Below are 13,997 nucleotides of genomic sequence, written 5' to 3' on the forward strand. Positions count from 1 at the left end.
TCAGGGCGTGATTTGCACGGCACTGTAAGCGCCTATCTGGGCGGTAATAAGAGATCCCACGCCCAGCGAGTGGGCGGGAGGCGCCTGCGCTGAGCGGCGCGTGGAAAACCAGCAGCCTCCGCGGCCCGGCTCAGAGCCCCGCCAAAAGCCGACGGCGCCCCATCCGGGGCGGGACCGGGCCGACGCGCACCGCCCGCCGCCGTCGCGGCGCGTCCGTGACGTCACCCGGGCGCCCGCGTCGCCGCCTGCGTCCGCTTCGCGGGAGAAGTTGTTGGCGCGAATGGGTCCCGAGCCGCGGTAACGGATCCCCGGCCTGCCGACCCACCTGCTGCCCGCCCGCCGGCGCGCGTCCCTCCCTGGGCCGCGATGGTGAGCCCCTGGGGAAGCTGCGCGCCCCGGCGGCCTGGGGGGCTTTGCCGGCTGCGGCGGACGGGGCACCCCGGGGTGGGGAGGCCGGCGGGGCGACCTGGGGGGTGCGCCCCGCGGGAGCGGCCCCACACCGGCACGGGCCACGCCACCCGGCCTTGCTGGACGCGCACGCCGGCCGCCGGCCGCACCTGGCCTTTCGGTGCTGCGCTGTTGTTTCCATGGGGGGGGGAGGGGGAGGACGGAAGTAGCGCGATTTGGGGGCGCAGCAGTGAAATTGTTTCTTGGCAGCGTTGCCCTGCCAGCTCGGTGCGAGGCCTGCCTGGAGTTGGCATTTCAAGCGTGGGCCGTGGACGGCAAAGAGCGTAACAAACTCCCCTTCGCTGTGAATAAGTTGTCCCTGTCTCCAACCTCCATCAGGACCCGGCTCCGGAGACACTCACCACTTGGCGAGTTTGAGACCAGGGCTCGGAGGGGATACTTTTCTTTGGTTGGATAGGTTCGCAGAAGTTGAGGGATAACACGATTTACCAGGGGAAAAAGCACAGCGGCTAGCCACATAGGTAATACGTTTGACAGCTGTCATCTCTTATCACCTGACTTTAGAATAACTGCAAGCAAAACGAAACACAGAACACTGCCCCATTCTATATGAAGAAGCGCTTAGATAGTAGGTGAATTCGTTACGCAGCACGCAAAGCAGGCGTTCATGGTGGTATGTAAATTGGTACATGCATTTGTGTGAACTATTTTAAATTTAAAGGACAAATGTAGATACTTTATTAAGCCAGAAGATGTGTAATACAGAGTCATAGTTTTGTCACTCATTCTGCAGCGTAGTTCTCAGAATGCCACCCATGGGGACAGGGGTTGGTGCCATATTGGGGATCTTGCTGCTTCCCCCCCCCCCCTTAAATCAAAGAAGGATAAAATGATGATGATCGCCATCCTGTGTCAAGCATCTGCTTCAGCCCAATATGGGAACTGTTTTACATGCCAGTTTTCATTCAGACCTATCAGTAGTGTAGCTTCGCAAATGGCAAAGGAAGCTTTGAGAGTTAAAAAACTCTTTGTTATACATGGTTGAACGAAAACGAGAACTGAGTTTTTAAAGCCACTACATAATACCGCCTCTCCAGAATGATCTATGGTCATGATTATGCCCTAGAGTACAAGCACCATGGGAGTGTGGAAAGTTGGTAAGATTTGGAGTCTTGAAGGTGATGTTTTGGTCTTGTTCTGCCGGTTAGTAGTTACATGATGTCAGGAAAAGTAAGTACCTTACCTTTAACCTTGTTAAGCGTCCTAGTTCCTTCCCTCCATAACGGGGGTCCAAAGCCCTGGTTGTCCTGTGAGATAAGTTCACCAGCCACCTCTTGGGAGCAGGATGACGGTGTCTGCTCCTGAAGCTCTGTACAGTCTCAGAAGCCCTGTACACAGTGCCTGTGAGTCAGAAAAGACTCCATGGAAGGGGTTATAAAAAGGGCTCTGAAAAAAAAAAAAAGGGCTCTGAAAGGGGATAGAGCAGGAAAATATTATAATAGCTGCCTTATGCAATCGTCTTGAGGATCAAAACAAGGTAATACTTGTTACATTTCCATTCCAATACCTGGAATGTGCTCAGCATTAGTTAGAAAACTACCAGTGATCTGTTTTTCTTTGTAGAAAGCAACCTCGTGTTTAAAGGGATGGCCTGATATTGCCAGTCTAGATAACCCCGATTTTCATACAAGGCTAGGCCGGTAAGGCCTGCTACCAGGGTGTCGGTTCTGACATGCCTGGGTTCAAACAAAGCCCCTTCAAACAGTCTCTGTGATCAGTGGACGGTGCAAACAAGCTCTCGCTGTACGTCTTGGACACACTAGGATGCAGATAAACAAAGAGTTCCATTCAAACAGTGGCTGTGAAGGGGATCTACTGGGCCACCTCAGTTCAAGGCGGAGAGGCCAGAAGGTTATGGTAGCTGTTTTTTGAAACTCCTAATGAGCAATCTCCAAGGACACAGGACAATCAGGGCAAACTAAGAAGTTTTAAGAAAAGGAAACACTACATTGGTGAGAAAAGGGCTAGGAGTTTTTTCCCATCGCAATCATATACTTTATCGCTCTTTCTTTGAGTGGAGCAAGGCTTGCCCCGTGCGCATTTCAATGGGAAACATCACTCCTACTTCACATCCCTTAATCTTGCTCCTTCAGACTTCTTTTGTTCCCCAAACTCAAAGAACATTGAAAAGAAACACGATTTGGATTTGTCCCCTGACGATGCTCAAACTGCCATTTTGGTGTGACATAAATGGAAGAGAGCAGGCTCCATTCTTCAGTGAAAGGTTAGAGATGGAAACAGGACCTTCAGAAGGACAGTGTTAGAGGAGCATATATTGACAGTAACCTCACATTTAATATTTTTGTTTAATAGAAATTTCTATGATTTTGGAGGAATACTTTTTGCTTTACCTTCAAATAAGCCACCTGTTGGTAATTCAAATACTTTAAATTTTGGTTCTTTTCTATTTGTTTAGCACTTCTGCTCACAGTGCAGATGAAAAATGAAATCTGTCTTTATAAGGAAATAGATTGATCAGTTTTTCAGTCTGTTAATGGGAAAATGTTCTATAGAGTAGATACAATTTTTGGATTATGTTAGTATTTAGCAAAATCCTAGACTGGCGTGCTATTTAATACATATCCGTTGAGCACTTGTGTGCTAGGTCTTTTATTGTGAGCTGAAGTAGAGCCAGCTCGTGATTCATGGCAACCCCTGCCTGCCTGGTGGAACCAAATGCTGCTTGTCTTCAACCTTGCCCATGGTTTAAGACCTTAAAGAGGATGGACCTGAGATGTGGTCCATTATAAAGGCCTTCGAGCTGCAGCTCCTAACGTGCTGTCTCTAATTCTGGACTCAGAATCTATGGCTGCAGTCCCATTGTTGAGAGTGTTCTCTCCGATACAAATGGATGGAATTCGCACTGCTGACTCACCGCAACACTGTAAGACAGGGTAGAACTGCCCCTGTGCGTTTCTTTCTTTTTACAAATCACTTTACTGGGGCTCTTACAGTTCTTATCACAATCCATACATCAGTTGTATCAAGCACACTGGTACATATGTTACTATCATCATTTTCAAAACATTTTGTTTCCACTTGAGCCCTTGGTATCAGCTGCTCTTTCCCCCCTCCCTTCACTGCTTCCCTCCTCATGAACCCTTGATAAATTTTAAGTTACTATTTTCATGTCTTACACTGCCTGCTGTGTCCCTTCACCCATGTTTCTGTTGGGTTGGGGTTATATGTCGATCATTGTGATTAGTTCCCCTCATAGTATCGCTATTCCCATTATTGTACCTGAGGGGTTTATCTGTCCTGGATCCCATCTGTCAAGAGCTCTTATCTGTACCAGTGTACATGCTCTGGTTTAGCCAGATTTGTAAGGTAGAACTGGGGTCATGACCATGTGGGGCAGAGGATTAAAGAACTGGGGAAATTTGTTTTGTCAGTGCTATACTGCACCCTGGCTGGCTCGTCCCTTCCTTGTAACCCTTCTGTAAGGGGGTGTCCAGTTGTCTACAAATGGGCTTTGGGTCTCTACTCCAACCCCTCATTTGCATCAATATGATTGTTTTGGGTCTTCTGACACCTGATCCCGTCAATACCTCATGATCACATAGGCTGGTGTGCTTCTTCCATGCGGGCTTTGTTGCTTCCCTGCTAGAAGGCTGATTGTTTAACTTCAAGCCTTTAAGACCCCAGACACTGTATCTTCTAATAGCCAGGCACCATCAGTCTTCTTCACCACATTTGTTTATGCACCCATTTTGACTTCAGTGATCATGTTGGGAAGGTGAGCATCACAGAATGCCAGGCTATTAGAGCAAAGTGTTCTTGCATTGAGGGAGGCCCAATGTCCATCTTCTGGCTCAATACTTAACATATTAATATAGACTAACTATATACGGGAGTAGAAAGTCTCATGTTTCTTCCTCAGAGTTAGCCCCCGCTCTTGTTTTTGCTGCTGGTATTGAGTCTGTCCATTGTCTCTTGCCAAAGATGCTATGTTTCGTTCCTATCTGTTCCACATGGGGAGGGCTGCATATATAATCACCGCTATGTCTTATGCTGAAAAAATATTTTCACTGTATTATAATTCTGGACTCTGTGCCTGTGGCTATTATTCCATTTTTAAAATAATTACATTTTTGAGAATGTTCTCTACTATACTAATAGAATTCTTAATCGCTCACTGTTAGGGAGTCGGTGATGACTCATAGCAACCCTATAAGACAGGGTAGAACTGCCCCTGTGGGTTTCGTTTGCCACTTTTAAAATGGATTGTTTATTTGTTCATTGTTGAGCTGTAAGAGTTCTTTATACATTCTAGGTAAGAGTTCTTTGTATATTCACATATGATTGCAACTTGATCCTTTCATTCTGTGAATGATCTTCTCTTTTTGATGGCATCCTTTGAAACAAAGTTTTAAATTTCGGTGAGTTCCAATAGATCCTTTCTTTTTGTTGCTCGAGAGCCCCATGGTGTAGTGGGCTGGCTGTACACTGAGCTGCTGTGTGCGTCTGGGTTCTCGAGACATGCATGCCAGTGACATCTGCATCAAGAGAGTGGTCATGCATGTGTAGACACAGGTCTGCTCTGGATCAAGTCTGAGGGTCAGCTGACACGGTGCCTGGAGGTGCCTCCTTAATGACGTGAATGGAGTCAAACTTTCCGGACCTTGATGTACTGTTGTGATAGACTCCAAAAATAGGAGACAGCTGTAAACATATTAATAATCAGAATGTAGAATATACAAACTGAATCACGGAAAGTTGGAAGTCACCAAACTTTGTTCATTGAAAATGTATACAGGCTGAAGATAAACAAGCGGCCATCTAGCTCAGAAGCAACAAAGCCCACACGGAAGAAGCATACCAGCCTGTGTGATCACGAGGTGCCAAAGGGATCAGTTATCAGGCATCAAAGAACAAAAAAATAATATAATTGAGTGCACACCTCCATGATAGGATCGCTGAGGAGAAACGGGTGCATAAGCAAATGTGATGAAGAAAGCTGATGGTGCCCGGCTATCAAAAGATACAGCATCTGGGGTGTTAAAGGCTTGAAGGTAAACAAGCGGCCATCGAGCTCAGAAGCAACAAAGCCCACATGGAAGAAGCACACCAGCCTGTGTGATCACGAGGTGTCGAAGGGATCAGGTATAAGGCATCATCAGAACAAAAAAATCTTACCATAGTGAATGAGTAGGGGAGTGCAGAGTGGAGACCCAAAGCCCATTTGTTGGCCACTGGAGATCCCCTTGTAGAGGGGTCTAGGGGAGGAAATGAGCCAGTCAAGGTGTGATGTAGTACCGATGAAAAATACAGCTTTCCTCTAGTTCCTAAATGCTTCCTCCCCACTCACTATCATGATCTGAAATCTACCTTGCAAGTCTGACTAGACAAGAGGATGTACACTGGTACAGATAGGAAATGGAAACAGGGAATCCAGGGTGGATGATACCTTCAGGACCAGTGGTGTGAGTGGTGATTCTGGGAGGGTAGAGGGTGAGTGGGTTGGAAAGAGGGAACCGATTACAAGGATCTACATGTGAACTCCTCCCTGGGGGACGGACAACAGAAAAGGGGGTGAAGGGAGATGTCGGACAGGGAAATATATGACAAAATAATAATTTATAAATTATCAAGGGCTCATGAAGGAGGGGGGAGAGGGGAGAGGGGAAAAATGAGGACCTGATTCCAAGGGCTTAAGTGGAGAGCAAATGTTTTGAGATTGATGAGGACAAGGAATGTACAGATGTGCTTTACACAATTGATATATATGGATTGTGATAAGAGTTGTATGAGCCCCTAATAAAATGATTAAAACAAAAAACAAAAAAACAAAACAAAGGAAATGTATATAGGCACTTATATTTGTATATTGTATAAAGGCACTATCTTTGTATATTGGACTTGTTTCCTAGAACCTTGCTGAACTCATTTAATAATTCTAGTGGTTTAGTCGTGTTTTTTTTGGTTGGTCTTGGTATTTTTCCTTTACTGAGTGGACATTTCAGGTAATTAAAAAAATATTTTTTATTTTTATTTCAGGTAATTTCTAAGCTTACCTTTTGCTTTCAAAGTATTATGACCTTAATATAATTTTAAATACTTTAAATATTTCATAACTTTTCTGTTACCACTAGTTACATTATTGTGTATTTTACTCAGATATCGAGCTTTGCAAGTTAATTTTCAAGATAAAATACTTTTATGTTTAGATTCATTTGTGAAGTGTATAGACTATAGTCAATTTCTACTTGGTGGACTGTGTAAAAATACTCAGTGGCAGTATTTACATTTCTCTATTAATCTCAAAATAGAGAAGAAAGCCAAACCAGGACATGTGGGCAACCACCGTGCAGAGCCCTGTAGCCCTTGTTTTGCATAACATCTTTGCGTGCTAGGAACACAGAGATACTTGTTTCTCTTCATATTTTTATATGTATTTTTATATGTATTTGATAGGCAAATATAACATTCATTGGTTGAACCCATCAGCGGTGGGGAAAAAATACCTGCCGCTGTTTGGCTATCCTTCAAGCCAAATATATATCAGCGTTTGTACTTTCACCTGAATCTAAGGTTAAGCTCACTGTGTGAGTTTGTTGCAAAGTCTTATTTTTCCTCCCTCTCTAATCCACTAATAGATTCATGACCAGCCAGACTAGGACACTTCTTGGTATAGATGAGGCACTCCCAAGTCGGTACTTGACTCATCTGGCCCTTTCTCTTGGCTTGTGTGCATTAGGATCACGCTGGGGTTTCCTGGTGGGCAGCACTTCTCATGGACAGACAGCATGGGGGCTGGTTTAGTTGCTGCTGAAGCGGGGAAGCGCAACACGTTTCTTTCTCTTTTCTGGGCAACATTTCAAAGTATATTCAAATTTCAAATCACGTTAGCCCTAGTTTTATGGGATTGTTAGGTAGATAAGGAGCCGGCGGGTGGGGGGGGGGCAGTGGTTAAAGCACCCGGCTGGCAAGGTTTTAACCCACAGACTGCTTCGTGGGAGCAAGGGCAGTCACTTCCGTAGAGATGACCGCTTTGGAAACCCCACGGGCAGCTCTGCCCTGTCCTAGAGGGTGCTTTGGAGTTGGAATCTACTCACAGGGCAGTGAGTGAATCACTGGGATTAAATGAGCTCATTTGAAAGTGTTCCCTGCCACTGAGCACACCCTATACAAAGGTTTGTCATGTAAGAAAAGCAGGGAGCCTGGTTAGGCAGCGGCAGTGAGGATGCAGGGGAGGACGGATAGCATTGGGCATCAGGCATGTCACATAGCTGGGCTGACGGGGGTGGGTGGGTGGGTGGGAGAGAGAACCAGCGGGTCGGTTGGGTGACTGGCCGGGCTGTGTAGTGAGGTCGGGGGCCACAGCTGGAGAGAAGCTGGAGGGTGGGCTCAGTTTTAGACAGATGTACCTTTGGGACACTGGGGTGGAGAAGGATCTGGCCGGCTAGACCGTTAGCCATGTTAATCCACCTGGTTGAGGAGCTGCTTTTTCTTTTGGCTCTGACCCTCTGCTGTAGCCAGCTTCATGATGCCTGTCCTTCTCCAGGGACAGGTCCCAAGTACATGAAATGTATTCTCTCACTTCTAAAACTTCCTCACCACCATTATAATTCAAATGCATCAATTCACAGTCCAGCTTTTGCATGCCTACGAGCCCTGGTGGAAACGTCAAAATGCTGAAATAAACCATTAAATCAGGGACAAGCCATTTAAAATGCTTCTGTAATCCTCAGACAAGGTGAACTCTTTTTTTTTAACTTAAATATTTGTTTGCATTTTCTGTTTAATTTTGACAGTGTTGGATTGTATGTTTGGATCAAGGTCCTGAAAGCTTTCAGTAAGATAGTATTTCATTGAGCTTATGTGATATTAAATACTCATGGTTTTAGAATCTTAACATCTCTTTCTTAACACAACTAAGAAGGGAAGTGGAGCCCTGCCCTGACTACTGGGGAGCTGGCCGTCGGGTCCCCTCTGAGGAAGTTACAGGTGGGGCAGACCAGATCTGCTCCACACTGTTTCCTTGCTGAGCATCCATTTGTCTGCTCTTATCTCCTTGCTTGTGCTCTGTTTCGTTTTCCAGTGACAGAAAAGTTGAGAGCGGAATTCTAGAGAGAGCTCCCTGAGAATAGGTTTTTATTTGCTTGTCTCAAGTGCCAGGGATAGTTCCTGGCCTGTAGAAGGCTATCAGTAAATGTTGAATGAGTGAAGGAAGTTGATGCAGGCTCTTAGAATTCTTCCTAGCTAGATCTTGTTATTGTTGAAAGATTCTGTGTTAGTCCGGGTGGACTAGAGAAACAAATTCATAGACGTTCATATGTGTAAGAGAGAGCTTTATAACAAAGAGTAATTGTATGTTGAGAAAGCATCCCAGCCCAGTCCAGATCAAGTCCGTAAGTCCGATGTTAGCCCATATGCCTGATACCAATCCATAAATTCCTGTTCAGACTCAAGCAACACATGCAATGACGCCTTTTGCAGGAAGGTCACAGGCCAGTGGCTGGAAAGTCTTGTGGATCCTGTGGTGGAAGCATGTCAATGTTGGCAGGGGTCTCCATGGGGCTCCTCGAACTTAAGGGCTCTAGCGTAGCTCCATGTGTCTTGTCAGCAGGAAGACGAAGCAGTCTGTGTATCTGGCCTCCAGTGAGCTGTTTTATCTCCTTGGTGCCTCCAAATGAGGTCATCACGTTGCGCCCTGATTGACAGGCTAGACTCCACCCCTCCCCAAATTGACACCAGATTATGTAACTACCACGGCTTTCTTTTTCTTTCCAGACCACCTTTCTATCTCATTTGCCAACACCTTCCTCTGAGAAATTCTTGAGGTCTGTGCTAGGCTTTTGCGGTATCAGAAACCTGGATCATATGTAGAGGTATTTGGCGGCTAACAAATGGTAGTTTGGCTGAAAACAAATTTCGAAGAAGAGGCAGTCCTCTACTAAAAGTGACAGGGTTTTTTTTTTTGGTTCAGCAGGACCATCATAGGAAAAGGGGACCATATTACAGGGTCAACTGCACAAGGCCCACTTTAAAAACTTACCTTAGGAATAGTTCACGTAAAGTGTTAATACCCTCTTTTAAAATCTCAAATCACTAAAAAGCAATAGGTAAAGTCATAGGAAAAATTAATCTCAATTAATATATAATCTTTGAAAACAAACCTATGTAGTATTTAATTGTACATAATTAAGAACTGCTCTTTCTGAGTCCAGGTATGAAGCTAGCAGCCTCGGGACTGGTCATTCATGTGTGTAGTGACTCTTAATTAAGCATGTAACTTTTCTGAGGTGCTGGCCACGGTATTTGGGATAGAGTGGTAGGATAGAGAAGGCGACTTCAGGGACCTTATCAAATTAAAATTCTATGGCTATAAAATGTATCGCCTACTAATCATCCTGAGCCTCAGTTCAGGTAATGCTGCTCTGGGAGGTCCAGAGTCTCTCTGGAGCGTGTGTCGATGTCCCTGGTACTCTCGTGGTCATGCGATTAGCTGTCTCGTTGTATAGTATATAATACTGAATACATTCATATTCTGTGTAAGTTTCTCTGCCAGGGAGCTGGCTTCATGGGGGGATTTTCCTCCGTGTGTACTAAGCCCCCATAATAGCAGTGCCTTTCCTGTCAGCCTTGTTGCTCGCTGACCTTATGACAGCCGACCGGCCCTGCTCTGTCCTCACAACTGATGTGATGTGCGGGCCCTTGTTGCAGCCACTGTGTCAATCCAGCTTACCAAGGGTCTTCTTTTTTCATGTCCTTCTACTTTACCAGCAGTTGGCCCCTCCTGATAAGGCATCCAAAGTACCTGAGCTGAAGTCTCACCATCTTTGTTTCTACTGTGCGTCCTGGATGGTTGTGCTCTTTTGAAGACAGGTTTGTGGGTTCATGGTATGTTTGTTATTCGTCACCACCGTCTTAATACAAAGACGCTCATTCTTCGGTCTTCCTGACGCACTGCCCAGCTTTCACGTGCGAATGAGATGATTGAAAAGGTCTCCGCCTGGTTAAGGCGCACTTGCATGGAATTCCCAGGCCCGAGGGTTTATAGGCCTCACACCGCATTACTCCCTCCAGTCGGTCTGACTCCTAGTGACCCTGTCGGGCAGACTAGGATCCCCGGAGGAGTTTAAGGGCGCGAATCACAAGCAGAAGGGTACATCTTTGCCCTGTGGAGCCACTGATGGGCCTCCTACCAAAGGCCTTTTGGTTCAGAGCGGATTGCTTTAACCACCGCACCACTAGAGTTCCTCCCAAGGTTTTTTTCCCCCCTAGCATTGATGTGGGTGAGCAGCTGTTTTCCCACATCCTTGCCAAATCCGGGCATTAGCAACCCTTTAAAACGTAGGATGCTAAATCCTCCTGTTTTCTTGACCCGTTTTGCCCTCTCTGCAGATTTGAAACCGGTAACCACCATTTGAATCTGCGCACTCCGACCACCGTCTTGATATTCGCCCCCTTGGGACCCTCCTGCACAGGGTCACTGAGAAGGCATCCACTCCGTGGCGGTCAGCTTTTTAAAGCCCCACCCCCTTCTCCCTCTCTATCTGTGTGTGTAAACACAACTGTTTGAAGAACCAAAAGTGAAACACTTATGCAAAACCTCCATTTCCTCCAGAAACAATACGGTTGTCACAGTCAGCCTCAAGCTGGCTTCTCACCAGCAAGTGAAAAGGAAGACCGTTTTATTCGTGCATTTCTTCTGCTGCACCTGCCATGCCGTCTCAGTTTAGCTGTCGGTCTGCAGTGTTGTCTTGACTTCGAGTTAATTAGCTGGTGACTTTTTGTATTAGGAGATTTACAAAAGAGGATAAAAAGCTAGAAGACTTATTCCCCCCCTACTCATTTACCGCTTTGTTTATTGTCTTAGCTAATAAGTTGAGTGTGTGTATGTGTTTACACAGCACATTTGTTTCGGGTTTGTGATGTCGTAAGAATGACAGTGAAAGTTACAAAGTGCTTTCACTGAGATTGTCCACGTTATCAGGAGGGACCAGCCTCCTGGAACAGGACATCATCGTGGTAGAGAAGAGGGTTGCAGTAGCAGTGAATTATTTTAAAAGTGACTCTTCTAGCCAAAGTCTCTAGTGCCCAGCAAATGACCTTTTCTGGCATGGGTCTGGTATGAAGGTCGGGGAAGGTACTGATAGGCTTCACCTGTGAGTCATTGTAAACAGGATTTCTGGAATGCCCTTCTGCTGTGTGTGTATAAAACAAACCCTCTGAGAAGCTAGAGGCAGGATCTCTACAACGAGAGCAGGAGTGGGGCACGTCTTCCGGGAGCCGTCGGGAGCAGGAGCAGAGCCAGGAGCCCGAGCACGAACAGGGCGCTGGGCTTCCTAACCCACAAAGCTAGTAAAACTGCATGCTAGGTGCCGGAGGCTGCCTCTGGCGGCTTACTGGAGAAGTTAGGCTTGCTAACCCGGCCCACGGAAGTGGCGCTCAGTGCCTTGAGGCTGAGCTTACTGCAGTGCGGTGCCTCTGGGCCCTTCAGTCAGGGCGCTGGGTTTGCTGATCCATAGGGCCTGAGCTGAAGGCCTTCCTGGTTGAGCCTTCCAGCAGAGTGGTATGTCCCTTTGGGCATTTATTAGCAGCCCTGAAAGAACTTTGTAACACTCTGATAAAAGGCAATTCTGAGCATTTCTTACTGGCATGCTCACTTGTTAACTTCCTTAATAAACCCCTTAATTATGAGTTCTGTGTAGCCATTGCAGTGAAGTAAAATAGAGCACATTAAGAGGACACAGGGCCAGTGAAAAAGGAATGCCCCTAAACAAGGTGGGTGGACAACAGTGGCTACAACTGTGGACTGGAACATAAGAACACTCATGAGGATGACCAGGGATGGCCAGTGTTTTGTTCTGTCTGAATGAACGTGGTGACACCTGCCACCACCCACCACCACCACCACCACCGCCGCCGTTAAAGCAGGTGTAAAGGATTGTAAAGGATTGAAAACTCAGGATCTATCATATTATCACAGATAGGAAGATGGTACAGTTGCTTCTTTTGTTCTCTGGAATTTCAAACCTCATTTCTTATTCTGTGCTCCTTAGACCCCTTTCTGTGAGCAAAGATAGTTGTGAAGAATATATTTCAGTGATATGAAGGGGCAATGGCTGAAATGGGGGAAAGGCAAGCCTGAATGAGGCAAAGCTGTGAAAAGTGTAATTCTCACAGGTATAGGTTCGATTAGTCTCACTTTCCCAGTGAGAAACCAGTTCAGATAAATTGCCTGCTGCAGTCATTCGGGCAGAAAGATTGAACCAAGACTTTTCTAAGTATCTTCTTTTCTCTGTATATTGCGGTTTCTTTAAAACTACTTTCTAAAAGGATAGAAGAGAGACTGTGCAAAGAATAAGAAAAGTGATGATTTTCATTGGTCACACTAACTGGTGTATTGGGCGGGGAGGGGGTATGGGAGAGGAGGGGCTGGGATGGAAGCAATGAGCAAGTAACGACAGGGACAGGACTAACAAGGGATCTAACTAGACAGCGAGGAGGGTGTAGTGTTCGAGGCCCTGTTTGCACAATTGAAATGTTTCTGAGAGGGGAACGGCAGGTAAACATCATAGTGGGGCAGGAGGAAAGAAAAAGGGGTAAGAAGAAAGTAAAAATTGTATCTATTGGTCTAAATGTAGATATGTATATGTGTAAATATATAAAGATGGGTGTATTTGTGTTTGTATATATATGTGTACACAATAAGGAAGCAGATGGACTTTGGGCCTCTAAATTATTTTTTTAATGATAAAGGAAAATGATTTTTAAAATCATATTATTGGGGGCTCATACAACTCTTATCACAATCCATACATACATCAGTTGTGTCAAGTACATTTGTATATTTGTTGTCTTCATCATTCTCAAAACATTTGCTTTCTACTGATGCCCTTGGCATCAGCTCCTCATTTTTTCTCCCTCCCCACTCCACCTTCTATTTAAATCTTATCTCAGTACAAGAACAGTTTGGTCTGATAATGTGGCCCTGTATGATACTCACCTTCTCTACAAAATCGCTGGAGACAAAGTGCACGTATAAGTAAATGTAGTGAAGAAAGTTAATGGTGCCCAACTATTAAAAGATGTAGCTTCTGGGGGTCTTAAGGTTTGAAGTTAAACAAGTGGCTACCTAGCAGGGAAGCTACAAAGCCTCCATGGAAGAAGCACACCAGCCTGTGTGATCATGAGCTATCAACGGGAAGAGGTGTCAGAAATTAAAAAACAATAAATCAAATTGACATGAAGGAGTGTAGAAAAAGTGGAGACCCCAAAACCACGTGTAAGATAATTGGACAGTCCCTCACAAAAGGGCCACATGGAAGGGATGCTATGTCCAGGGTTCAGGATAGCACTGGTGAAACACAAAACTAAGCTCTAGTTTCTTAATATTTCCTCTCCTTACTGTTATGATCTTAGTTCTACCTCATTAACCTTGTGAGACCTGTGCATGTTTATTCGCGTAATTAAGGTCATTTTGATGCATGAAATCCCAGATAGAGAAGCCCTTCAGAAATAGTAATGGGAGTAGTGATTCCCTAAGGGGAAGGGAGGAGGAGGTGGGGGGAGGGGGAACT

General features: G+C 45.6%; 1 protein-coding gene across 2 annotated transcripts in view; it reads left to right on the forward strand.

Annotated features, from left to right (window-relative positions):
• Nucleotides 1-207: 207 nt before the first annotated feature.
• RFC1 (replication factor C subunit 1) overlaps nt 208-13,997 on the forward strand; it is a 68,823-nt gene continuing 55,033 nt past the window's right edge. For both annotated transcript variants that reach the window (XM_075544426.1, XM_075544427.1), the window contains exon 1: nt 208-369. In XM_075544426.1, coding sequence (XP_075400541.1) covers nt 367-369 — 3 coding nt within the window. In that variant the 5' untranslated portion in view covers nt 208-366. The remainder of the gene's footprint in view (nt 370-13,997) is intronic.

Source organism: Tenrec ecaudatus, chromosome 3, assembly GCF_050624435.1.
Source record: "Tenrec ecaudatus isolate mTenEca1 chromosome 3, mTenEca1.hap1, whole genome shotgun sequence".
Classification (NCBI taxonomy): domain Eukaryota; kingdom Metazoa; phylum Chordata; class Mammalia; order Afrosoricida; family Tenrecidae; genus Tenrec; species Tenrec ecaudatus.